The following is a 26,170-nucleotide window of genomic DNA, read 5'->3' on the forward strand; positions in this document are numbered from 1 at the left end:
TTATACACATGTAGGTTAATGTGCAAAGGACAGCTCTTGATGAAAAGGTTTTGCCAGCCTGGTCACCTAGATCTTATAATCACCGTGACCAAGCTGCCAGAGATCTGAGAGATTTCTATCACCATGTTCCCTGTACTTGTAATTTCTCAGATGAAGGCTGTGTATTGCTCATCCTTTATCAGCAGAGCTTTAGCTGTTCTTAAAATTTCCAAAGTGGAATATAAAAAGGAAAATTCTTGTCAAACAGATGTTTGCCACCACTGATTGATGCTCTTGCAGGAGATAATGTCACCTGAAGGGGATCAATTAGCAGCGTTTCTCTTTCTTTCATCATAAATCTCAGTAAAGCAGGAAATAGAATGAAACTTGAAAGAAAGATTAATGAGTCCCATTAAGAGGAGTGAGGTATGATTAAACAATAGGGTACAGCAGGGTGGGTAATGTATCAGGCCAGCACTGATCTGGGGACGACTCATCTAATTGTCACCAGCTTCCCAGCCCAAAGGAGTGGCAATTCAGAAGTTAAACGTAGGTCCTGAGGTACGCCATCGCAATGCTAAAAATCACGGTTCAGAGGATTAACCACACTGATCCCTAAAAGTGAACTCAGAAGAATCCCTGAACTGATGAGCTTGTAATTAGCTTAAGGGACGACAGCTCACGATCGGTCGCATTCGCCCCTGGTGTAAGACGGCAGCATCTCATTGACTTCCACCAAGACGTGACTCTTCCGATATCAGCGTGCCCGTGAAAAGGCAAAAAAGCACAGCAACTTTTCTGTTTTTAATTTCTGTAAAAGGCAAAACTCTTTTTGATTTCAAAAGAAGCAGGACAGAGCTATTTGCTTAATTATACTAAGTCTTCCCTACCAAATGTAATGGAAATTAATGTGAAGCTCTGTTTACTGTTTTACCCTGCTGTGCCTGAAGCTGGAAGGAGATATTACTTTCCATCCAGCGAAATGAAAGCGGTACTCGCTCTTCTCACAATCTCTTTGAAGCATCTGCGCTTGAGGCAGAAGCTAAGGTCTGAAATTGAGGCATTTTAACAAACAGTGTCAATGACCTTGTGCCCAGACAAATAATTGCACCACCGTGCTGTATGCTGGTGCTTACCTAACGCACTCTTATGCAAGAGAAAGTAGCTGGGAGTCGCTTTGCATGTTTGACGAGGGTGAGTGGCACAGCAGCCTCGACGGGATTGCACACAGTCGGGGCAGCTTGATTTCACCTGAAGAGCAGGAGACCTGATTTTCCTTGGCCTTGCTGCCTGGACGCGTTCATGCCTGCCCACCGTGGTCACCTTCCTCCCGCTCCATCCTGCACGCGCCGCTGCAGGGTTGGAAGCCCCATCGGCTTTACCAAGCAAGTAAGCAACACGTGGCTGCTCTGCGACTCCCACCGCAGAGACGTGTCCTACCCAAGGGACTGCAATGTGCCTGTGAGGTTTTACCAGACCACAGCTGTACCGTCTTACTCTTGATTTATCAACTGCGTTTCTCGGGCAGCTGCAATACCTTGTGGCCTAGGTCCCTTTCTGTTCCTATGCTCCCGGTTGAAGCAATTGCCCCGTAACTTGCTGCTTCATTTTGCAGCTCTCCTTTGCTAGCCTCTGCCCTTTCCACCCTGGTTTGGAGTCTTGGCGGAGTCTCCAGGGCTGACGCCTGCAGCTCAGTCAGCTTGCAGCTCCTCTTGGAGGCGAGTAGGATGCTAGGGCTGGTGAGAGGTGGCAGCAAGCCCCACGGGGAGTGTGTTGGGCTGTGCAGTAGGACACTTCACAGCCCTATTCTCCACCGAGTAACCTGTTTCAGAGGCGAGGTTACTCAGAGCTGAGGTCTAGTAGTTAAAGGTCTTGGCTAAGATCTATAAACTCCATGGGGTCTAGGACCCATCCTGTTACAGATCTGGCTCTGAGGGCTGCTTATATGTTTTTTTTTTCCTCTGCTGTTTGAGATAAAAACCACACACAGGTGATGGGACTTAATTATTTCCATTGATCCACAGGTGAATGAGGTAGGGTGCCCTTGACCTTTGACCTTCTCCATGGTCTAAAGATTCTGTCTTTCTGTCGAGAGCAGAGGATGGTGTCCTGGAAAAGGGAGAGGTTGATATTTCAGTCCCTTGAAGCAGACGAGGGTATTGAGCCCCAAGCTTTCATATTGTGCGTCAGCATTGGGAGCGGCAAGCTCTGCAAAAGAGAAGCTGCTTACATCTCTTATCTAGGAAACATCCACGGGGCTCCATCGGACCATGGGATAACTCAGGTTTGCTGGGACTTTGGGGGGGGGGGGGGGGGGGGGGCATCTTATCCATCCTCCAAACTACACCTCACCGAAATATCAGGGCAGAGATTCACCCGTCTGCTGTCCTTTCTCATTATTGCACAGAAAGGGGTAGGAAGGGGACATCACCGTTGAGTATTTGTGGATGCAAGATGGAGCAGGGGTCCTTCTACAGGATGCAAAAAGAGGGAGAAGTTGGATGGCAAAAATAGCAAATTGAAGGCAGTGTTCCCTATCATTTTGTTTACACCTCTTCAATAGTTGGCTAGTTACAACCAATACCAAAATGCGTCGCTTGCTTTTGTTGGCCTGCTTATGCTCACAAGAGTAACTGTAAGAACAGATTCAGTAGAAAGAACAGTGGATTTCTGCACAGTTCCTCTAGATGGCAAACTTTATCTGTTCTATTTATCTTATCTATTCAAAAGCAAGTATGTTCAGGCTCAGCCACACTGGAAAAAACATCCTACACTACTGGGACCATTCAGTCAGTTCTGGAGTATCAGTTCCTAGACTCCTAAGCAAGTTGCTGTAGGGAAATAAAATTGTGGCTGATGCATCAAGTCCTTGAGAAATGTGTTTACTGGTGGAATATGATTTGGAAAGTACAATAATGAAATTTGGTTTGAAAGATGACATATTTTGCAAATCTCTTTACTGCACCTAACAATGAAGATGTTGTCCACTTTACTCCCAGAGGCATTTTGCTGTGCTGAATGTGAGGGAAGTCTCCCTCTCTTTCTGCCCCAACTTTTCTAGGTATTAATGCTGATCATTACTTTCACTGTTGCTAAGCCAGTGAGGAACGTGTGTAAGGAATCTGAAATAGAATGAGGAAATCAATAAAATTGCCCTAAGAGCTGATCCTGATCTAACTCCCGTGTAATTAGTAATGACTCCAGTGGACTTCCTGGCATAAAATTGCTGTAAGGTGTCTGGTCTTGCATGCATCCAATATTTAAATCTCAGAGAAGAATGATAATAAGGATCAGCTATTTTGCATCCTACATTGTCTTTTGAACAGCTATAAAGTAAGCGTGATGTTAGTGTTGTGACACAGAATTGTATTACAAACTTCATGGTATTAAATGATTTACTGGGAAGCAAGATGGCAAAGAATCAAGCCCATATCTCTCTCTGGAAATCAGAATACACTCCTTATGCTTCATACAACAGAAATGGAGCTTCTAAAAATGCGCTTCCTCTTTATGAAAACCCCATTCTAGCGATATATCCCTGGTGTAATGGGGCTTTGTATGACAGTAGTTGTCATTCTGCGTTTTCCGTGGACAAAGCAAACAATGTCTGCAAAGGCTGGCGCTTGTGTCCAGCGCTCTGCTGTTTGCGTTGTTTCTGCGTGCTCCTTGCTGAGACCCGGTCTGCGTTCCTTCGCCTGCATGAAACACACTGTGAACTCCTCCAGGGAGAGATCACTTCATTCATTTCCCAGGTGATACTGTATATGGCATTTTGCTAGGTGTGATAAATGGAATATTTCATCAATTTTCTTGGGAGATTTTGCTATGGCCCTAATGATCTATTTGAATTTTAATGTTCAGTTTAAGTTTGTCCTGTCTTAGTTTCAACACATTACTTATTATTATATCCTTGAGGGATATAGTAATATCCCTCCATTTTCTTTCCTTCCACTTTTTAAGTCAAGTCGTGTGCCCTGTCATGCCTCTGACTAGACTGTAAGTCTCAGACTATGAACTTTTATTTGTTCTATAAAATTTCTGAGCAATCTTTAAGTGCTATACAAATACATAACGATCCTAGTCATACTGCTTGCTCTGCCTGAAGTGATTTGTCTCCCTTTTTCACCTTTTCACCCTTCAGATAGTCTTGTCCCAGAAACTGCCTATAGCTTACCCAGGCTCTCTTAATTTTCCTCAAATCGGTCTTCCCAGCCCGGAGATCGTTGCTGGTACCGCTTGACCTCCCTTTGACTCAGGATTTGCTTTCTAGCAGAGGGATGCCCAGACCTCTGCGCAGTTTTGCTGATCACGCCTCAGCCAAGTCACCTCGAGAGAGTTTCACGTCTTGCCTCTCCGATGAGATGCCTTTTTGGTCGGCTTCCTTCTGCTGCCACGTTGCATCGCACGCTCGTGTCCCTGACAGCACCTCTTCTTCTTGCCCTGAGCTCCCTGCCTTTCGCTTCCCTGGTGACTGTGCCTGCCCTAGATAATGAAGTGGTTCGTGCCCGGTTCTTGCAGAACTATTCCAGTCAGGGCACCAAGACTCCTGTTTTCTCGATTTCCTTTGCTTAGGGTCACCATGCACCTCTGAGCAATTTGTGATCAGACATCAACTGCCCCCCAACATAGCAGGGGAATTGGATTAATCGAATTCCTCTGGCTTTTACTGAATCAGAGGGTTGACTGATAACAGGAGAATGTGCCAGGTCCTTACGTGCCAATACAGAAAATGCGTGACACTATAATTTTGGCCATCGCTAGCAATAAACATGACTGAATTCTTGTGCTGTCCAGAACAATTTTTTCCCCCTATTTTGACAAGAAAGCTATAATAAGTTAATCTGGCTTGATCTGAGCCAACAGACTTTCTTTCCTCTTGATTTTTTCCCCCCAGTTTTATTGCTGAAGGAGAAAAAAAAAAAATGGCTAACTGGCTCTGCTTATAAGCAAGGACACAACAAGCGCGATCCAGCGCACGTGGTGTCCCGAGGAGCCTTCTCCTCCCTCCCCGAGGCTATGGCACAGCACAGCCTTCTAGAAGGTCCATAGATAACCAGCCTTCGCTTTTCCTGTTGCATCTGATTTCGTATCCTTTGCATACATTTATTATATCCCTTTAAACTGACACGGGGTGATGGGAATCCCTGTCCTCCAGCTCTCAGCTCCTCGGCGTGATTGACAAACGACACGGTAACCCCGTCCCCGAGGTGTTAGATGGAGACGTGCTATGGGACCGAGTCTTCCACAGGTCCCTGCGATATGCTCTGACGCAAGATGGCCTTGGTCTCACCTGATGGCAGAGAGGAATAATCGACATCGGAACCGCCTGTTTTCACACAGCAGGTGTTTCTGTCACCCTAATTAAAAGATGCCCCTGATTGACGGATAGGTGCACGCAGACCTTCTCTTTCAAAGTCAGCGTGTCCCAAAGCATCCAGATAAACGCCAGAAAAATCTCTTGGAAATACATACGTGTAACTGTTGAGAAAAATGATGATGTTACTGACTCTTATGCTGAACAAGCAGTGAAGGAAACAGTGGCCTCTGACAATGTGCCAGCTAGGGAATTTGAGAAGAGGCTATATTTCCTCACAGACTTGTATGTGAGAGATGCTGTGGTTGCTGTGTATTGCAGCCGAACATTACTCAAGTTTAGACTCACTTTTCTTTCCTTTTTTTTTAATACTGGTACTTTGGAAACATGTGTAATCATCCATGCCCCCACTTTTTAGGCACTTTTATCTCCTCTCTCCTTCACGCTATTCGGAAGTGGATCTGTGAGTGGTGCTTGCATATTTATCTTTCCTGTATCATATTTTTACAGCACCTTCAGGTAAGAATCAATGGAAAGACCCCGAGGAAATGATTTTGGGCCTGTTTTTCTAGTGGCAAAGGACTAGGTCATGCAAACTAAACACACTCCTACACCCTTTGCTCCAGGCTATTCCCTCAGGCTGGAGTAGACCCAGAGGGCAGGATCTCTCACAAGGAGCTCAGTGCATGGAGGCTGTATTATCCTTCTGTGGGGTGCATAAGCACTTGCCTAGGTAAGTTTTTCTGCCCGATAAGAAGAAGGAGGAATGAAATGGGAGGACAAGTTACAATCCCCTTCTTCCTCTTACAGTGGGCAATGAGTCTGTGACAACTTGGGCTCTTGCTTTAATCTCCTTCGCGTTGCTCTAACCGAGGAGTAGCGTAAGCACAGCGTGAGTAAAATCTGAGCTCGTGTTCTGCTGTCTCCTCATTAAATGTGCCGTAGTGTGGAGTTTTGCCGTTCTTCATGAGTTGAGTTCATCACCAACTTTTTTGATGAGATAGATATATTTTAAGAACATTACATAAATGCATGTGTATAGATATGTTGCGAGACTTCTCACAAGTGTGAAATGTCTCATAATGCTGATGAAATGGAGCTCTGAGATAAAGAATTTCTTTACCTACCTCAATAACAAATGTGATGGATGTCTTTTACCCTATCCTACACTGCAGTACATACTGATGGCTCTGTATCATACTTCTAAATGTGCAATGAAGACAAGCTAACAAATTCTGCGCCTCTGGAAAAGCCACGCTTTGCAGGTCCAGCCTATACATAATCTTAAACTGTGTTCATGCTGATAGCAAATACTAAGTGTGTTTTATTACGAAGAGGGAGAGAATGGCTGCCAGCTGGATGGCATTTGCAAACGATCCATCCCTAATCTGCTCTTCCAGAGCACGACCTACATCTTGTTGCTATCATTTCCCTTTTCTTTGAATGATTAACTCTCAATTCATGAGACTTTTCCAAGCAGGACCTATCTTTCAGGGTGCGTAGTAAGTACCAAGTTCTTTTGGCTGCTTGCGTTCAGCTTCCTGTTTCCCAGAGCAGAACCATCCCAGATCTCCTTAAAAACAGCATCAAAAACTTTAACCCAAAGTCCCAGGGATCTGGTATAATACTTTATTGGAAAACCATCAGTCATTGCACTATCACAGCCATGTATTTTCCTGTACACAGGGATAGGCAGGCATCATGGACAGGAGCTGGCATCTAAAGGTCAGTCCAATATTCAGGGCAAGCCAAGGCTGCCGGGTATCACCGGAGCTGTGAAGGGAGGGCGAAATCCCCACCTAATGGTTAGCCAGTGGTCACAACCCAGCCTGGGCTTCCTTTGTAAGAAGCTTTTCTAATGTAAACAATGCTCTTTAGGTTTCAAGGAAGCCCTGGGGGAGATGACTGGCTGTAAAAAGGACTTTTGTTGTTGCTTGACCAGTTGGCTCACTCAGCGTCTTACATCTCCCCACTGCCCTTTGGTCAGAGTCATGTTATTATGAGTATATAATTGTGTATTTAGCTACTAGCTCCTCTGTTAGGACTACAATTTAAAATAATGAAGGAATCTAATTTATATCGGTGATGCTCCCCATATGAGCTCAACACAAGGCTATAATAAGCTAATTTATAAATGACACATATTTCCCCCCAACCCAGACAAAATGAAAAGTATAAAAACGAGAAGGACTGACTGGTTATGTGCTCATGAAAGCTCATTCCAAAAATAGGGCTGAGCTGGTTAAAAATGGATTTGCTGAGGCGTACAAGCAATTTGAAATTTTCTTTATAGTTTTCACAGGAAAACTAGACCAATTCACGAATAACTGAGTCACAGGGCATTTTGATTGGCTGGTTTTTAGCAAGAGGTAAAAGTAACATTTGCTTCGTGCACAGTGGTGCTGGCAAACTGATTTTTTTAATTGTTTGCAATTTGATTTTTGAGAACTAGTCAAGCCAAGGGTTAAGAGAAGGCTCTTAGACACAGGCAAAGTTCCAAAGCAATCTGAGACTCCATTCACTAATTGAAGTCGGTGTCAGGAAGCATGTTTTAACATGACCTTCAGGAAGTTCTTTAATTTGATGTTAATATATCAACCTTCTCTTTTTCCCTCCAGTATAAACAGCAGCTTTATACAGATTTTTTTTTTTTTTTTTTTTTTTTCTCCATGCCTCAGCAAAGGCAGGAAAAGGAGCTGCTGACACTGAACCAGGAGAAAAGGAAGGTGGCCATTCCTGGAGAAGACGCCTCTCTCTCCTTAACAGCCTGACACAGCAGGGTGGCTGCCCACAGATTAGGAAACTGTTTGAAAGCCTCGGCATTACCCAAGCGAGGTTGTTGCCTTTGGGTTACCCGAACAGCCGCAGCAGGTCAGCCCTGGCGCTTCCAGCCCCGCTGACCAGGAGGCTGAGTCAGGCCCTCTCCAGCTCCGATCATGCCATCGCGTCTCGTGGATTCGCGAGATCAACCCTCAGCTGCTGTTGCTCACGGCAGGGCGATTAAAAAAAAAAAAAAAAAAAACGCTCCAATTTCTCTTGGGTTGCCTTTGCCTGACCCATTCAGCTGAGCATTGCTGCCCTCATCTTGAGCATCTTTTCCCCCTTCTGGTCCTTGCTTCTTTGGGGTATCCCTCTCACCACCTCTTCCCCGGCGTCCAAGCTGAAATCACAGGAGGGTTTTGTAACGTGGGAAATGTTAACCTGCCTGCTGGGTGGCAGGAGGGAGAAGTTGCACAGAAACCGAGCTGAGACAATGCCCAATAAAACCAGGATGCCCACAGACTGACGGCCGTAACCGGGGTCAAATGCAAAGCCCTTTCCTCACCCGAGCTGCCCCACAAAAATGCCCCAAGCCTTGCACCGATATTTTGTACCAAGACGACTATTCAACTGGCTGTATAAGCACAAACTTGATTGTGCACACTGTTATTCCACTATCCTAAAAAGCGCATTATAGCATCTACTTACTCCTGTATGGGAACAGCTGTAGCAGGATTAAAAAAAAAAGCCAATATATTTTTTTACCACACTAAAAGTGGTGCAACCCAAATAAATTAGAAACTATAAATCTTTCCACTGCATTGGCAGAGCAGGCGAGCTCCATGCTCTCCAAGATTCACACGCCTTCATGTTAATGCTTTTAATGCCACCTCTTCCAGGGTGAGAAGAGAACCGATTGTCATTTTTGACCTTGGGAGGAGCCCAAATGCTGTGGGTGGTGGCGGGGCGTCAGGCGAGGAAAGGAAGGGAACATTTGCTCTTCTGCATTCTCAGCAACGCGCTTCCTTGGAAGGGGCAGAGCCTGGCACCACTAGAAAGAAATTTGCTTTCCTTTGACTCTTTGCAAATGCACAAAACTTCATGAATACACAGCACTGTATCATTTGTTGTAGGAGAACAAGCTAACGGGAGCAAAGGTGAGGCTCCTCGGGCATTTACCACAAATTCGGATGTACAGGTTAATTTTCTGCTGCCTTTTCCTGGAAAATAACAACTCACAACAGACCGAAGGATTTCTAGGTAGCAGCAGCGACCAAAATGGAGTATATAATTTTGTTATGAAACCTGTGCTCAGCCATATCTGGTATACTAGTGCCAGTTCAGCAATAGTTTAAAAAGAGAGCTTTCTGGAAAATGAAATATATTCCCATAAGAAAGACTGATATTTCAAAAGCGTGGGAGTTTCAGCACGGATTTAGATGAAAACTTGATTTTTATTTTCTTTTACTTAGAGGCAAAATACTCTCATTTGGAAACAGAAAAATAACTTTGAAATATATTTTGGCTAATGTTAAAATACTCAAATTCTTAGCATAATACACAGCAAAAGCAAAAATCCCATAAGAAATTGGAACCAAGTCAATCAAAAAAAGCCCCCAACCTTCACACCCCAGTCAGTTCCACAGTACTGAATTTTTTCAATCATTCTCCCATCCCTTCCCTCGAAAAACACGGCCTGTTCCCCCAAAGCACTTTATTTTTATGGAATATATTCTCTTGCAGGCAATGTGTTTTGATCACTAAAAAACCCCCAACATTTTACTGAAGGAGTAGCGCTGAGCACTACATTAGCAATCAGTGCAGAGCAATAGGAGTGGCTCTACAGACCATCCCCACTCTCTCTCTCAGGGATTTTTTTTTTACTCCACGGACTGAATGCCTATTTAGGGCTGGAGTTTGATGCAATTCACACTCTCTTAGACCAAACCAAAGCACAGGAACTGGGAGAGTCAGTTCAGCACGCCCTCCTGATCTGGACTAAAATGCTAATGAAGATGCATCATGAATATGAAGCTGACTCACACTAGCAAAAAGTCCCATCTGTTTACATCATTAGCTGTTGAATATTATATGCTGAGGTACCACTGACTGATGAAATAAGGTGTCCAAAGTATCCTATAAAATGTGGTTTGGGTTTTTTTTTTGGTTAGTGGATCTTTGCTCAAAGAGAGGGTATCAGCTGGATTCCCTATTTTTTTAATATCTGGTTTTCTATCACTCTGTAAAAAATTGTTAATGGAACAAATATTACGTTGATGTAAATCACTGAACAGAATATCTGGGCTTAAAAGCAGAAATGCACAACACACGGTGGTAGTTCACGCTTCTTTTTAAAGCCTTTGCTACACAGCACTGGGCTTAGACGGCGGTACTGACTGGTATTTACATCCAGCAACAAACACAGAAAAAGACCCCTTTTTCTCAAGGCATACAATATATGCTAAATAAGAATAGGATCAATTTCCTGTTAATTACTTTATCCCATTCATTTACTCAATTACCAGTGGACCATCATTCCACTTCTGTTTTTCAGACTCACTCAGTTGCAAACTGTATCTGGTCCTTAAGGGCATATCAAAAAAGGTCAGACTGCAAAACATAAATTATTTTAAAAAAATAATTAAATAATAATAGTAAACCCCCAAATAATAATAATAAAAAATCAAATAACAGAACATCAGCATTGTTGCTGTAAGAACAAGGCATTGCAAGTTATCAAAGAGTAATGAAACGCTTCCATCCGCTCACAGCTTAACCTGTGTTATCAGCTATTTTGGTTAGAATTCATGACTTAACATTCTTCTGGCTTCAATATCATAAAAATCCTTTTATTTAGAGTAAATATACTGGTAAGATTAGAATTTAAAACATGAAAACAATCCCCCTCTGCTTTTACAAGTAGGCAAGTGTTGTTCTGAATTTCCTCACCCTAACAGTCTGTTTCAGTTATAAAGAGTCTAGAACATCTGTCGTCATCATGCCATCGCAATGCCTCATGCTGCAATCGTCTTTGGTTGGACTTACTGTCTTTGGGTTGAGTGTTTATATTTGACGTTTAAATCAGCCGATGCACTGTGTGATGAGTAGTCAAGTTTTATGTGCCTGTCTCAAAACTCAAGTCTGGTTTTTAATTCCTGGTAGCTCTTACAAAACTAGTATAACAAACTGAACAAAAGCCTATTCTTTTCATTTGCATGTCAGCAGCAGCATTGCTAATGAAGATTAAAACAGTTCTACAAGGTCAGCAAAAAATCATACTGTTCCAAAGGAATAACTAAAGGCATTACTTGGAGCATACCATAGACCTACCCAAATAAAGCAAAGTTTCAAGTTTGAAGAAAGTTTGTGATACTAAGAACTGTTAAGATGATGAGCATAATGCAAGAAAGCACCTTAAGACAATGTATTATTTCAGACTCTTCAATGTTATATTTGTGCTTTCTTTTTGAGGCACTCTCTTCAAGGGCAGAAAGGTATACTTGTGCAGATAATAAGCAAGTTTGGATTGTTTTCCAGGAAATGTTAACGTCTTCTGCTGTAACGGCTTTCTGTTAGCTCCTAAAATTTAGTGGTTTTATAAAACAGTGGTAAGACCCACTAGCTAATGCCTTCACTTTCCATGCTGGTATGTGTGACTTCACCAAGAAAATAAGACTTTAAGTCATGGCATCGGGGTAGATTTATAGGATCAGAGTAATTAACAGCAGAAAAACTGAGAGGTATATGTTGGCATTATATCACAGAACTCCTTTGATAAGCCACAAAGGGATGACATTTTTTTGGTAATTTGAAGCATAATATTAGAACTGTATATATGCATAAAGTAGTGTAAAAAATAGAACTGTACTTTTCTTATTTTCTTCAGTCAAAAGAAGCTACTATAAAACCAGAATGATAATTGTAAGAAACTGAATTGGAATTATTTCGTTAGCGAAGTTAAATTGAATAGCTATGTGAATAAGTATTTTGCCTTTTGAAAGTTAATGTCAGATCAAGCATTAAAAAATTCTCTTTTAAACAGTCATGTTTACTTAGCGGTCTTGGACACCTTCTAGAACAACCTCTTCTATTGGACAACATGCTGAACTTTTACATTCTCCCGGTTTTGGCTGGGACAGAGTTAATTTTCTTCCTAGTAGCTGGTATAGTGCTCTGTTTTGGATTTAGTATGAGAAGAGTGTTGATAACACACTGATGTTTTCAGTTGTTGCTAAGTAATGTTTAGGCTAAGTCAAGGATTTTTCAGTTTCTCATCACCAGCCAGCGAGAAAGCTGGAGGGGCACAAGAAGTTGGGAGGGGACACAGCCAGGACAGCTGACCCAAAGTGGCCAAAGGGGTATTCCATACCATGTGATGTCATGCCCAGTATATGAACTGGGGGGAGCTGGCCAAGAGAGGAGGCTTGCTGCTCGGGAACTAGCCGCGTGTCAGTTGGCAAGTGGTGAGCAATTGCATTGTGCATCACTTGTTTTGTATATTCCAATTCTTTTATTATTATTGTTTTCATTTTATTACTATTACTATTATTACCATTATTTTCTTCCTTTCTGTCCTATTAAACTGTCTTTACCTCAATCCACAAGTTTTACTTTTTTTTTCCCCAATTCTTTCCCCCATCCCACTTGCGGGGGGGCAGGGAGTGAGCGAGTGGCTGCGTGGTACTTAGTTGCCAGCTGGGGGTTAAACCATGACGTACATCTAGTTACCTGAATGAAGAAAAAAAAAAGTTGAGCCTAGACTGTATTTTTTATTTACATCCTTGATCAAAACTCCTGATCCCCAGGAAGCAAAGCAGAGATGCCAAAGAAATCAGTAGCAGAGTGGATAATAAGCTAGATGTCATCCCCTGCTGCAGAGAGTACTTGGAAATATAAAAGAATTCTTAAAATCACAGGTCTATGGCTAGCTGCAAAGACATCAATAGATACAGTACTTCAAAGGGCTGAGTTATTAAGCATATCGCACTTAGATGTGAGAAAGCCGGAGTCTTGTGTGTAAGACAAAGCGGCATCTATATGTAATGAACATAAGTGAATACTGATTAAATTCAGCAGCAAACATATCTCCAAAAATCATATTCTTGAAATAGTGATCCTATGCAGTGTTAAAATAGTTTCCTGCTATCCTTCTCTAAGCTAATTTGTACCCAACGTGTCACTTCCTTTCATCTAAGTCTAACAAATATCTAACTGAACACTTACCTGATTTTTTAAGCCACACCAACAGTGAGGAGTTCTTAGACGATTAAATAGAGGACGCCCCGTCGCCTTGCCCTCCGAGTGGGGGACGTTTTCTTTGCTGATCTGCGTGGACACATCTGGCTCCCTAGTCCAGAATGGAGTTTCACGGGGGCATTTCTAGCTCCTTCCTGGAGCATCAAGCTTAATGCATTTGGAGCTTCAAATTTGCTTCGGCTGTTGGACACAACACAAATGATCGAGTAGGGTTAAAGCTTTAATCAGAGACTGCCTAAATTTGGGTTGCATCCGCGAGGCATTTTCCCTGTTCAGGCTCCTTTGGTGCATTAGGTCTTCTTAAAATTTGAAGATACAGTTAATAGGGGCTGCCTGCTTGTAGTGGGTGTGGAAGAGTCACGCTTGTGAAAATGAGTATTAAGATAAAAGAAATGATGGGATTTAAAACTAAGTTAGGAAGGAGTCACACTTCTGAGGCTTATACCTGCGGAAAAGAAGCTAAATGCCACTCCGTGTCATCAAGGTGTCACACTCACTTGCCAGTAACATAGCCATTTCTTTGTTGACATTTTGTGTGATGATAACTTGATGGTGATGACAAGTCACCATTTTGCTGCATGAAACCATGTGGCTGTCACTTGGAATTCATCTACCCTAAGGTATTTACTAAATACAGTGAAGCTTACACATGTCCTCTGGTCAGCACATTGAAAAGAAGTCAAGAAGCTTACTCATCCAAGAAATGCAGCCCTAATTAAACCCTCCAACTAACTCTGAGCAACCTCCTACACCCTAAATGATCAGTTTTATGATTTTTTTTAAATGAACGTTTGTGGTTGGGTTTTTTTCCCCCTTGGAATAATCCCCTTTTTTTATTTCACATATATGCAATTGTACTAGGGATCTTCTGTATATTTAATAGCCTCGGTGTGCCCTCTAGTTTTAGCCTATCATTTCTAGCAAAGATTAGAATTATCTAATCTATTTATGCTTAATTACTGTTTTCTAGAAGAACTTGGCTACATGCACTGACTAATAGTCAAGACTATCCTCTTCCTCTCATTATTATACCTTTCTGGTTTTTTTGTTCCTGACAAAAATAATTTTCAGCACTAAGGGTGAGGAAGTGCCAGTTTATGCTAATTGTAGTTGAAAAACAGATGAAAACCCAGGCATTCACATAAAATGACAAACAGTGAGAGGAGGATATGTACAACAGTGGTTTTAAGCCAGCTTCGCTTTCCCAGCACTGCTCAAAGAGGCTTCTTGCCCCGATGTACACTTAGATGCTCCAGGTGGTGGAGCAGCTGCAAATGGGCTCTGAGGAGGACAACTATCTGAGGATTTCCACGACCAAGGGAACTATCCATGCCCTCTTTTCTCCAGCTATCCTCCCTTCTTGAATTAAATTAATTGGGCTTCCTGGCTCCTTTGTTTTAGGGTGATCCACAGAGGTTAACTGTGGAAAATGGTCCAAGCACAACCAGTGGTGGAGACCTCGTTCTCTACCAATACATTTTGAATGGGGGCAACTAATGCAGTCCTTCCTTTTCTATTTAATGTAGCAGCATTAAAAAGGAACTTATGTATTGCCTTTATTTGTCATTATAAAGAGTTCCAGGGCTGACACTTGGATATCTACCTCTCCCTACCTTTTTCAGCAAGAAAAATCTTGACCTGCAGAGTATGCTTTTCTGACTTTAACATGGGACTTTCACAGTTTACATCTGACTTTCTTTTATCCATGTGGGATTAGCATGATTCACTACTGGCAAAGAAAACAGCCACAGACTTGAGGGATGTCGGCCCACCGAGCATCTCAGTGCACCTTCATCTGTAATGGCCCGATGAACCGCGGGAAATCCTGAATCTGGGTTCAAAGCCGCAAATAACGAAGCTGGTCAGTAGGGCTCTGAGGGGACCTGCTGCAAATGCGAGTACACAGCAGAAGTAGACTCTCAGTGCATCAGCTCTCTCGTTTCACCAGCCCATTGACCAGAAACTCACACCACAACGTAACCAAATACGGAGAGAAAACAAGTTGGAAAGAGAACTTAATACTTAAACCCCAATCTTCCAGACTGTGCCCGCCTCAACAGGCAGGATTAGGCGGTGGAACAGCACGCAGAGTTAACTGAAAATCTGTGTGTGCTGGCAGCAATTTATTACTGGATTCGTTATTCTGCACGGTTTTGCCCTTGCAATTACTGCAGCTGCCTCCTTTTTGCCTTATGCAGTCTTTTTGTTTGCCTGGTTTTAAGTCTGAGGTTTGACTCTGTTCACATCTCCTTTGTTTAAACACATCCCTCATGCCTTCAGGTGTGTTTGTTGATCCCTTGAGCTGAAGCTGGGGAAAAAAAAAAAAAATACTGCTGGATTAACAGCACATTGCATCACCCTCAAAGAGAATGGGAAAGCACATCACTTCCTCGTAGCCTTTTGTCCCTGGATCCCTTCAGGTTTCTGGAGCAGCTCGGCAGGCTGATTTCACTCCCATGGTCCTTTCAGCCCGATGGGGTTTCTGCTCATTAATCTAAAGGAACTGTCAGTTTAGGAGGAAAAACTTTGATAGTAGTGTTGAATGGGCAAGTATTTAAAGCTGCATTCCTTGAAAAGACTCCAGATGAAGTAGCCAGCGTGCCAAGTTATCTTACTGCTGTTTGCTCTGCAGGAATCTGCACTGTGTCTGACAGCGGATACGTGTCGCACAGAAATTACCCTCCCAGTGGATGCTTGAATTAGATTTTGCCTAAAAATATGTCATGGCTTTGGATCTGTGATCTTGAGAAATCAAAATGTTGAGTCGCTGTTTAATTTAAAGTAAAAAACCCCACAAATATTACAAGGGATTTATATGATCTTCAGGAAATCTTATTCTGGGATAAATTTCAAGTGTTCCACACAGGTCCCCTGCTTTTTGCTTCTAGGCAGTGACATGTTCAGCAGTGGTATTGCTGTGTATTGCCTTGTGGCTCCTCTTACTTTTTAGGGTGCAAGTAGTAGGTCTCAGGAGGATGAAATATGTCCCAGGGTCATCCTAGAGTCCGCAGGGCACAACATAGCGGAAACTGTTCATCCCCCTGTCTGAGAAAAGGAATGGAAAAGTGCAGCTAGAAGAATAAATGCAACCTTATTTGGTTTTGTGCAGTCTTTGAAAAGCAAAATTCATCTTAGTAAATGTAGAGGTTCACCTCAGGGCGGGTCAGAGTAGGTCCCCTTTACAGACAACAGAGAGCGACTCAGCGCACAAAGCGCAAAAAAGGAAAAAAAAAAAAAGCGCAAAAAAGTCTAGGTCTCTCTGACTATGGAGAGAGCCTGGGCTGACCGCCTCACGTACAGGGATCTACACCGCAGGCGTCCGAAACACAGCCTTTCACGCTAAACACATGGATGCAACAAGAGAAATCTTCCTTGAAGGCTGTTGCACACAGCAGCTGCGGGTCCCGCACACGGTTGGCGTGGATGCGTACTCCGCTAACACCACGCTTCGCGTCTTTGTGTATCATAACCTCACGGCTCGCTGCTTCCAGGTTGAGGCAGCAGTTTCAGCATCGTTTCTCCCCAGGTGAGCTTCATCCCTTCCAAAGAGAGCACTGGCTCCCTTTCCTCCCCTTGCCGAAGTCCTGCAGCACTTGCTGCGCAAGCAGCAGATGCTTTGCAGTAATACCTGAAAGCCTTTTTCAAACGAACGCTATTCTGCTGAATTAAGCATTTTAGGGTGCTTCAGTTAGAACAGGAAAATAAAGATTACCCAAATGGTCTGGATGACACCATCACGTGCCTCCGTGGACCAATATATTCAGGATTTCATCTTCACATTGCACCGGGTAACAAGAGTTATTACCTGAAGTGGGAAACCTGTGCTGTTTAAAGAAACAATTGCTTAAACCTGCTCCATTTTATGCCAGTTAGGGTCCACCCTCAGTCTTCTGGCATATTCCCAAATCAGCCTTGAGTTGGACAACCTTTGATCAGTTCCACGGAAAGCTAATGACACATAATTGTAGGTTATGCCCAGATATTGGGGTGAGGACAAATGCAGCATTATAAGGAAGTAGATGTGAGCATGACTTAGTTATTTTGTCACTTCAGTGACAGAAGTGGAGACAAGCATGAATTGCACAGTTACTGTAAACCTGCACTGTTTTTTCAGACAATGATTATAATTACAGATATGAGCTTCTTGGAAGATCAAGCACCACAATTATGGGATGTTTGTCATTTGAACGCTCTTTGCAATAACTCACATACAGATGTATGCATCAGTTTGAATGCCTGGAGTCTGTCCAAAGACATAAATGGGTGCTATCACTTCATACTTTAATTTCATGATTACAACAGAATGCTCTTGTATGTAAACTTGACTCTTCCTAGTGTTTTTGCTGCAGTTGACAGTAGTGGTTCACTTAGCTTATTAGATGGTTTTCAGATTTTTAGGATTTGATGTTTAACCAAATGCGTTCACTCATCCAAATGTTATCTCAAGCACCAAAAAAAAAGCCTAGCTTCAATTGCTGTTTTTCACTTCATGCTGTAAAAGGTTGGAATCAACTCACGTTGTGCCTTGCATTTCCAAAGGCTGGGTAACTGCCTTAATTCCTGACCTGTTTCATCCCCAGGAAGAACTACAGCTCAACACAGAAAGAGAAAAAAATTTTTTAAAGGATTTCTTATCCAATTTTTGTATTATCTCTCTACAAGAAGCCTTTCTTTTTTCGTAACAGTCCTTTCCACTGAAATTCCAATCAGACCATGCTAATCTGATACCCGGTATGAGTTTGATAATGTCATAAGAATGTGATTTTTGAGAAGTCACCTACTGCGACTGTATGTATTCAGAAAATACAAATAAATGCATGCCCTTCTGCAAATGTACTTCCAAGGGTTTCGGAGCTTGCAGCTCTCAGTGATTCACTTCGTACTATAAATCGTCAGTGCAGTAACCTTAGGACATCTTAGAACATGGCTCTGAAGTTAATGGATTATGGAGTAAGAAGCAGGTAGGTTATACGTTTACCATTCTCCTGGTCTGTAATAAACCTGGCTGGCCATGTTAAGTCATGTAGAGAATTATGTTTCAAGACTCAGGTAAGCTTTCAGAATGTGCCAGTACTAACGTGCAATCAAGGGGCATTTCACAAAAAGCTATTTGCCCACAGCCACTTATCTTCACTTCAGCACTGCCCAGCTAAATCTCTGGGCTTTTGCCCATGTTAAGAATTACCCAGGATTTTAGTCTAAGCAGGACAGTCCATAAACAAATTTCTGTTGAGAACTGTCTTACAGAAAAAGGATGCAGAGGGAAAAAAGCAGTAACTTCGCTTTTCACAGACAACACAGACAATATAATTCCCGAAAGCTTTTGCAAGTTTGTCTTAGTTTTCAACCTTATATGGGTCCTCAGTATATCATCTCAAGAGCGTTGCCATCACTTGAGATGTCTTCAGGCTGAAAGCGCGTGGATTGTGGCAGCAGAAGCAGAGGCAGGAGAGCCGAGGCAGCTCCATCCTGCACTTCTCTCAGCCCAGCAGCTGCTGTCTTCCCGAGTAAAGCACGTGAAAAATTATTTGCTCTAAACTCCAGGGGAAAATTAATTCACTGTCATGCCCTTTACAATCCTCCTCATTGAGGAAGGGCCCTCATTGAGCAACGCTGTAGAACTGGGGTGAATACAAGCACCTCCTTCATTTTGTTCGCTGAAGTATTAAAACAAGTACAAGGCTCTCATGTCAGTGAATTCAACCTCCGGAAAACACAACTTTGCATCAATCTGTTCAAGCTTACCTGCACATGAAAAAGAAAAAAAAAACAATCTTTGCCAGCTTTGTTGAGTTTTAGTTTTCAAAGAGAGAGAAAAAGAAAGAGGATGGGTATTTAGACCTATTGAGTGTAATGTAAGTACTCACAGGCTGCAAAATGAGAGATTTTATTTACCCAGGTGAGAGAAAAGCAGGAAATTGCCGTATTATGTAATTTTCCACCGAGGAACCTCTGGTGGACTTGCTGTTTCCAGGAGGGCGTAATGTTCCTAGAAGTGAGAATTGATTTAGATTTTTCTCTCAGCGTTCCTCTGTGAAAACAGAAGCTGAACTTTTGCCAAATTCTGTAGGAGTATCTTTTTTTTAAACCATTATTACAATAAGGTCATGTTCCTCTTAAAACACAACACTTTACAAGCATGAAATCTCAAATGCTCACTGCTTATTGTCTGCCTCATCCCAATATTTTACAAGTGTGCAGTAATGATAGCTTCCTCTTTCATGCTGCATTTTGTACATAGGTTTCAAAGCATTTTCCAAAGAAAGGGAACTATAATTATGCATGCGTTAGAGATGGGGAAACAGAAACACTGAGAGGTAAAGCAATTTGCCCAAGGTGACAGGGCAAATTAGAGGCAGAGTCAGGCATAAATCCTGCGTCTCCTGCTTTTTGGTTCCTCGCTAACCACAGCCTTGCTCGCGCTTGACGATGGTATCACCAGCTTGGAAGAGCAAAAGCAGTAGGAAACTGCTATGGGGGTACTACGACACGTGCCCTGATGTGAAACCGGTGCAGGTCTTCATGAGGGCCCACCTGCAGTCCCTCTGGGTAACAAAGAAATGGTAACAGCTGTGAGGGGTTTGCAGGGCAGCGCTGGGGGCTTCTCACCGAGCCCTGGGATGGGTAGAAAGGCAGAGCAACCTCCGTCGTTGCTGCATGGAGGAATCCCCTCCGCAAGCACTGAGGCACTATGAACCTCGGGGTCCTGAGGATGCGTTTCTCAGAAATCAGGTCCACGCCGTTTGTTCACACCAGTAGCAATCGGAGTTGCTGTTCGTGGAGGCAGAGGCCTCTGTAGCGGAGAGGTGGAGCTGGTTTGTCCCACCAGGAATCGTGCCTTGGGGAGATGCAGTGGCAGCCCTCGCCACCTCGGTGTACGGCAGGAGGATTCCTGCTCTCCCACAGCGCAGAGCATCCGAATTATACCGCTAGCTGTGGTTTATTTGGCATGTAGGATTGATTTTAAATTATTTCCTGTATATTCGCAAACCCATCAAGTAGTTTCCCTTTAAAGTGCACCAGCTGTGACATTCCGTAGGTTCTGTAATTTCAAATGAGGCGCTAAGAGACTACTCCTTTCAGCAACTTTTTTTTAATGAGGGTGGGTACCTGTTGCAATGAATCAATTAAAACTCTTCTGACACACAAGATGTGTGTTGCCAGACCTGTTTCACAGGTTTCTCAGGAGGGAGGATAACATGTGACAACACACAGAAGCCAAGAGTACTGGAGAAGATCAGAAGCTTGCATGAGTGAGCTTAGCTTTCCAAAATATTTTCTTAAAGCGCTATTCAAAAGACCACTGACCTCTGCAACAGACAGCACCATGGTGGAGCAAGAGATGCTGCTGTCGTGTGCTTATCCTCAAGAAAAGTGTAAGTGACCAAATATGGGTTTTTTTATAAGATATGAAAGCAGGATGCTGGAGAAAGGAAATGAAAGAAATGATCTAGCTAGTATAATTGAAAAGGCAGAGGGAGTAGAGGGGAAATGCTAAAATAAGGAAATAAGGAAGCTATTAACTTTATATTGTAGGCATGCAACTAAAATATGATTAGCGTACTTACAAGCAAAGGAAAGGATACTTGTATGAAGAATTCTGATATAAAAGCGTCATGAAGACACTTGCTTTAATCTTTGACTTTCCACTTGTATTTGCAAAGTGCTGTGGCGTGGGGCTGCTTGTGTGGCGGAGAATGTGAACAACGAGCTTTGATTTAGTAACTTGAGTGGCAGACTGGAGTGCTGTGAAAGCATTTTCTAGAAAGACAGTATGATTAAAACCAACGTCTTTTCTTTTGACAATGCAAAGCCTCTTTCCTAAGGCATCAGCTAGCTTTCTAATACTTTATCCAAATGTCAGCTGAGAGTTATGGTACAGTGCAAATATTCCCAAATCCATTCCTCCTTCCCCAAAGGAAGCTGTCACAGAACTTCTTTGCTAACCAGAAATTTTATTTTTATTACTCGAAGATGTAACACAGGCAAGAAAGAACAACAACAACAAAAAAATCTGTACGTGTTTTGCTTTTAATATGATTAGGAATGTTTTAAAAGACTTCTGAAAAACACCAAGTCAGATTTCCAGCGTGCCAGAGACGAGTATGACAGAAAGGTAGAAATGTAGCTGACTACAATGAAGTCGGGTAACTAAGTCTGGACCGGACTTGTCTGAACAAAATATTAAGCAAAGGTAGAAACGGAATTAGTATGTCCCGAAGCCACTTCAATACACTGCCAGAACAAAGTTCAGTGCAAAAAAACCTTCTCTCTTTGAACTCAAGAAACATTGCCTTTTGAGTAGCCCAGCTTGTTTTGGCAACTTCACGAGGATGTTATTTAAAACTTACTCCAGATGGAAGGATTGTCTTTGTTCTGGGTGTAAAAATGTCACTTTGTACAGGGTTTTATGTTGGTTATCAAGAGCAGAATAAGACAGGGATGTCAGCAAAGATGCAGTTCACCTGTGGAGAGATGTTTTCTGTTTTGCCTTGTTTTCTACTCCCTACAAAGTCCCATATGCAAAAGACGACAGACAGTTAAAAATTTTCCTTACGTACAACATCCTGCTGAGCTGACTTAGGAGCCAGCCCCCTCGTAACGAACTGACTGTAATAGAGTTCAAATGAAACCTGGAGTTATAATATCTGTGCTGTAAAAAAACAGCGATGCTTTCCTTTCTGCTGCCTAGTGTCCTATTAAAGGTTTTTAGAAAGCAGGATGACAATAATTTAATTTTAGCTTTGCTGTAACCTAAGCGATATAAGTGAGTGTTTTTTCTCTTTCATGGGCTGATTTCTTTTTTTTTTTTTTTTCCTTTTCTGTTGTTCACTCTAATGTTAAGAAGGAAACAAGAGTCATACTGGGTTAAAATCATCCAATTGCCTTTTACGGAAGACATAAAAGGTAACTGGAGCTCTCAAATTGCTCAGTTTTGTGTATGAAATGTAACTTTATACCGTGTGTCATTGCCTTTGCATGTGTGTAAGAGGGAAAGGGAGATTTCTCAATCTCAGTTTGGCCCTCAATTTCGCAGAAATGTGCTATGCTGCACTGTAGAGGCTGAAAAATTTGCATGGAAAAAAATAAAATCAAACCCAAAGGAAATAAATCCATAGGAAGAAGGAAGCCATGTAATACCTCAGGATGGACAAGCTGGGTCCTCTAATTACACCTTTTGGTGGCATGAATCAGCAGTGACCCCCCCTTCAAAAAGCCGATGGAGTTATCCCATGGGCTGAAGAAAGGACTATGTGGAGGACCAGCCTGGTTGCATTTACGGTATTAAGCACTTGCTAGGAACAGGTAGTGCATGTATCTGACTCGTTAAAAATACAAATTGAGCACTGAATGGGCCCATTCTAGCTGTAAAGGGTCAAATTGTGCTTCAGCAGGTGATGCATTTCAGCTCAAAATTAAGTGCTTTCTTAGACTGCTCCAAAAGGTCAACCTGCAGCAGATTTTAGCTTATAAATAAAAAACTAAGTCTTTTAAGAAATCCTTTCTGCTAAGCAAAATGGGCATGGTACATCTTTGGGAGTCTGCAGCTACTTGTTGGGAGCTGTTGGCTTTGTATCTGTTGCTATGTGAAGTCAACAAGAAACTTGAAACTTCGTACCTGAACCTATGGTCTAGCTGTCAGTGATGACGCACTTCCATGTGTCTTCTGCTTAATGTCTTTTGTCTCCCTAAATGTCTTTCAAGGGAAAACTAGGACATTTATGGGTTGGTTTTTTTTTTTTTTTTTGTCCTCCAAGACACACCAGGATGGTTACAACATTGAAAAATTAGCTCAGAGTTAGACATGGGACATGTTTTTCCTAGGTCCATGGAGGTCCAGTGCTGTACTGCCAGGGTATTCACTCCACAGGCGAATCCTGCTCTTTCCTTGTGAATATTAGCTGGGGTTTTCTGTGGTCTGTCACTCTGTTGCACCAGGCAGTTGGGGCAAACTACTGATTAGTAACGTCTGGTGTCAGGTATCTCTCCAGGAGATTGTCTCATGACAGATATGACAAGACCAGGAAGAGAAAATGTCCTGAAACAGCATCACAGAGGTTAAGATCTAAGATCCCACCAACTCTCGCTACTGTTGTGGGCTTTCTTCCTGTCTCAAAAACTATTAGTTGTCAAAACAATGCTGTGGGAGGTGTACATATTGCATATAGGCACAGCTACCTAGCTAGGCTCGGCACGCCACCTGATCAACCTTTTCGAAGCCATTTAAAAATCAATCCCTTCTTGGCAGAGATGGTTTTCAAAGGAGAATATACTAAATTAGCCATTACAATGGTTTTTACTCCTCTTAGAAAGCAAAATGTATGTAATAAATGCAGTTTCTTCTTTAACAGTGATAAACAGACTTCTCAACTATGTGGCATGGTCCTAGATGTTCCTAAATAGCCTATTTGAAAATGTAAATTTAAAAGAAAAATAACAGAAGCTATCCTTTTGCACTTCTCCCTCTGTGTTATTGTTTATTTCAATTATGGTTTCATAATTTTTCATGTATTTCAAATATCTTCTGTTAGTCTGCTCCTTTTGGTAATATTTGTACATTCCCAGAGCCCAGATGATACATATTTTTGTTCATAACTCTAGAAGAGCATATGACAGAAGCACACTAGTCTAAGCCTTTACAAAAAAAAAAAAAAAAAAAAAAAGGAGGGAAAAGAAAGTAACTTTGGGCAGAACAAAATTAGTCTGAACAACTTTTTTTAAAATACAAAGCACTTTTGTGCTTGTACTTTAGTTATCTGTCACACAATTAATAACTACTGAAATTATTTTTTTCAATCTTTCCAAAAGACAATCACCTTTAAGTTGAAATCAAACAAGGAAATTTCAACCCAAAAGGATTTGTGTTTGGGGTGACGGGGTTTTGTTTGTTTGTTTGCTTGGTTTTGATGATTATGTTTTCCCAGCCATGAAATGTCAAACATACACTTTCAGGATGGCTTGCTTACATTTCAGATTTGAAAAAGCAGTCTAAAATTAATATATTTTATTCTTGCTGCTTAAAAGCAGCACTGTGGTATTATGTGTGTGCTGATGGGAAAATATGGGAGGTCTCTGTTCTCTGTATGTCTTGAGGAGACAAAAATGTGGTTATTGTCTAGGAGGAGTCTTTAAAAAGAATCTTTTGATCATATCAGAATGCATTTTTTTAGACTGGCCATTTAAATGAATGATCAGCCTCAAATCAGGAGTGATTCCCTCTTAATGACCTTACTCATTTTTTTCAATCACCTACCAAATTTGCCAGTAAAGACTTCAGATTTTGTTTGTTTGGATTGTGGATTGACATATACAATCATGTCAGATTAAAACTGGTCCCAGTTACACCCCAAGAAAAACAGCCCTAATTATCTCCTCATGGAAAGCTACCTTTTAAAGATCTACCAGGGAATCAATTTTTAATCTATCATCTAACACACACCCTGTAAGTTCCAGTTAAGGCACATTTTAAATCAAAATGTCATGCAGTGTTAAATTGAGTGTCTTGGAGAAATCAAAATATACTGTCCCAGTACAGTTACTGTTCTTGAACAGAGCTGTCATATTGTCAAAACAAAAGATTTATATAAGGAAATCTGTTTTCCAGGGAACTGTGCTGCCTGACTGTCAGCTTTTATGGCTCTGATTTTTTGATAACTTGCCAAATTAACACATCAGTGTATGTCAATCCAATCTATAGCTGTAGTCAGCTAATAGGAAATGAAGTCTATATCACTCCTTACTTTTTGAAGATCAGATATGTTCAAAGGAAGAAAAAAATAAACTGAAAACAACTCCAAAGTAATACACATGCTCTTTATATGCTCCTCATCTCAACACCACGTCGGAAGGTATTTCCATGTGAATTCCTCTGTGTTGACTTATCTCTGGAAGAAGGGCTTATGCAGTGCAAGTGTGGAGCCCAGGTAGAAGTACAAGAAGGACAATTGTACCAGTCAAAGGTTACCGAGAAGTATATTTGAGGAAACTGCTTAAGTTATGCTCACTCTGAATAGATGGACCACTAAAATGCTTCTCTGAAAAACACATAGTGGGTATAAGCAGTGCTGGCTACTTGTTCTGCACACAGATGATCTCAGTTGTCCCAGAAATGTGCCAGGCTCGGCTGGAAAAGGAACCGGAGCTCCTCCGGAGGCCTGGCAGCTGTATAAAGGCTGCTCAGGAACCCGGAGGACGCAGGGACTTTGCCCACACGGCATCTTTGTGTTTAATGTTTTGCTGTTTCTGCTGCTGTGGTAACATGGGTGGGAATGCTACCAGCAGCTGGAGGCGTTCAGCTCCCCGTGCGGGAAGATGGGCTCGGAGGGACAGTGAGCGGCTGGCCTAGGCTGGCTTTGCGAGGAAGGGAAACGGCGTTGAGGAAGAAAACAGCAGAAAGAAGTTTTAAAATGGGTTTGGAATACGTTTGCCATACCGCTCGGCATATACTTTGCATCTCAAAGGCGTACCCATCTATGGACCGCTGACCTCCTGGGTCTGGAAGGGTTTCCAACTCTTTGGAGAGTTTTTCTTCATCACATCTGTGAGGTTTTTGCTGCGCTGGGTTTCCAAGGGATAGAGGCTCTACTGCATTGGCCACGTGGAGCTGTTGGTAGTGAGGGGTCTGCTTACTTGCATTTATCCTCACAATCCTACAGCATGACTTTGCCTCTGAAAAATAAACCCAATTCTGCTATCATATTTTTGGCCCGGTTATGCTGTCAACTGCATCACCACCGAGTCAAAGCTGTAACTGGGTAACTGGTGTTTCCTTCCAGAGGGATGGTCTAGCTTGGAGTGCCGCAGTCTGCGGGGGGCTCTATCCATTGCCACTCATATAAAAAGGAGATAGGTGTCAAATCC

General features: G+C 42.3%; 1 protein-coding gene across 4 annotated transcripts in view; it reads left to right on the forward strand.

Moving 5' to 3' along the window:
* Nucleotides 1-26,170, forward strand: part of PTPN3 (protein tyrosine phosphatase non-receptor type 3) — a 199,818-nt gene that overhangs the window by 5,462 nt on the left and 168,186 nt on the right. For 3 of the 4 annotated variants that reach the window (XM_030012295.1, XM_030012296.1, XM_030012297.1), the window contains exon 1: nucleotides 20,483-20,685. The exons of the other annotated variant lie outside the window; for it this stretch is intronic. In XM_030012295.1, the coding sequence (XP_029868155.1) occupies nucleotides 20,559-20,685 (127 nt within the window). In that variant the 5' untranslated portion in view covers nucleotides 20,483-20,558. Of the gene's footprint in view, nucleotides 1-20,482; nucleotides 20,686-26,170 lie in introns of those variants that run through there. 4 annotated transcript variants of the gene reach the window in all.

The sequence above is a fragment of the Aquila chrysaetos genome, chromosome 4 (genome assembly GCF_900496995.4).
Source record: "Aquila chrysaetos chrysaetos chromosome 4, bAquChr1.4, whole genome shotgun sequence".
Taxonomy (NCBI): Eukaryota; Metazoa; Chordata; class Aves; order Accipitriformes; family Accipitridae; genus Aquila; species Aquila chrysaetos.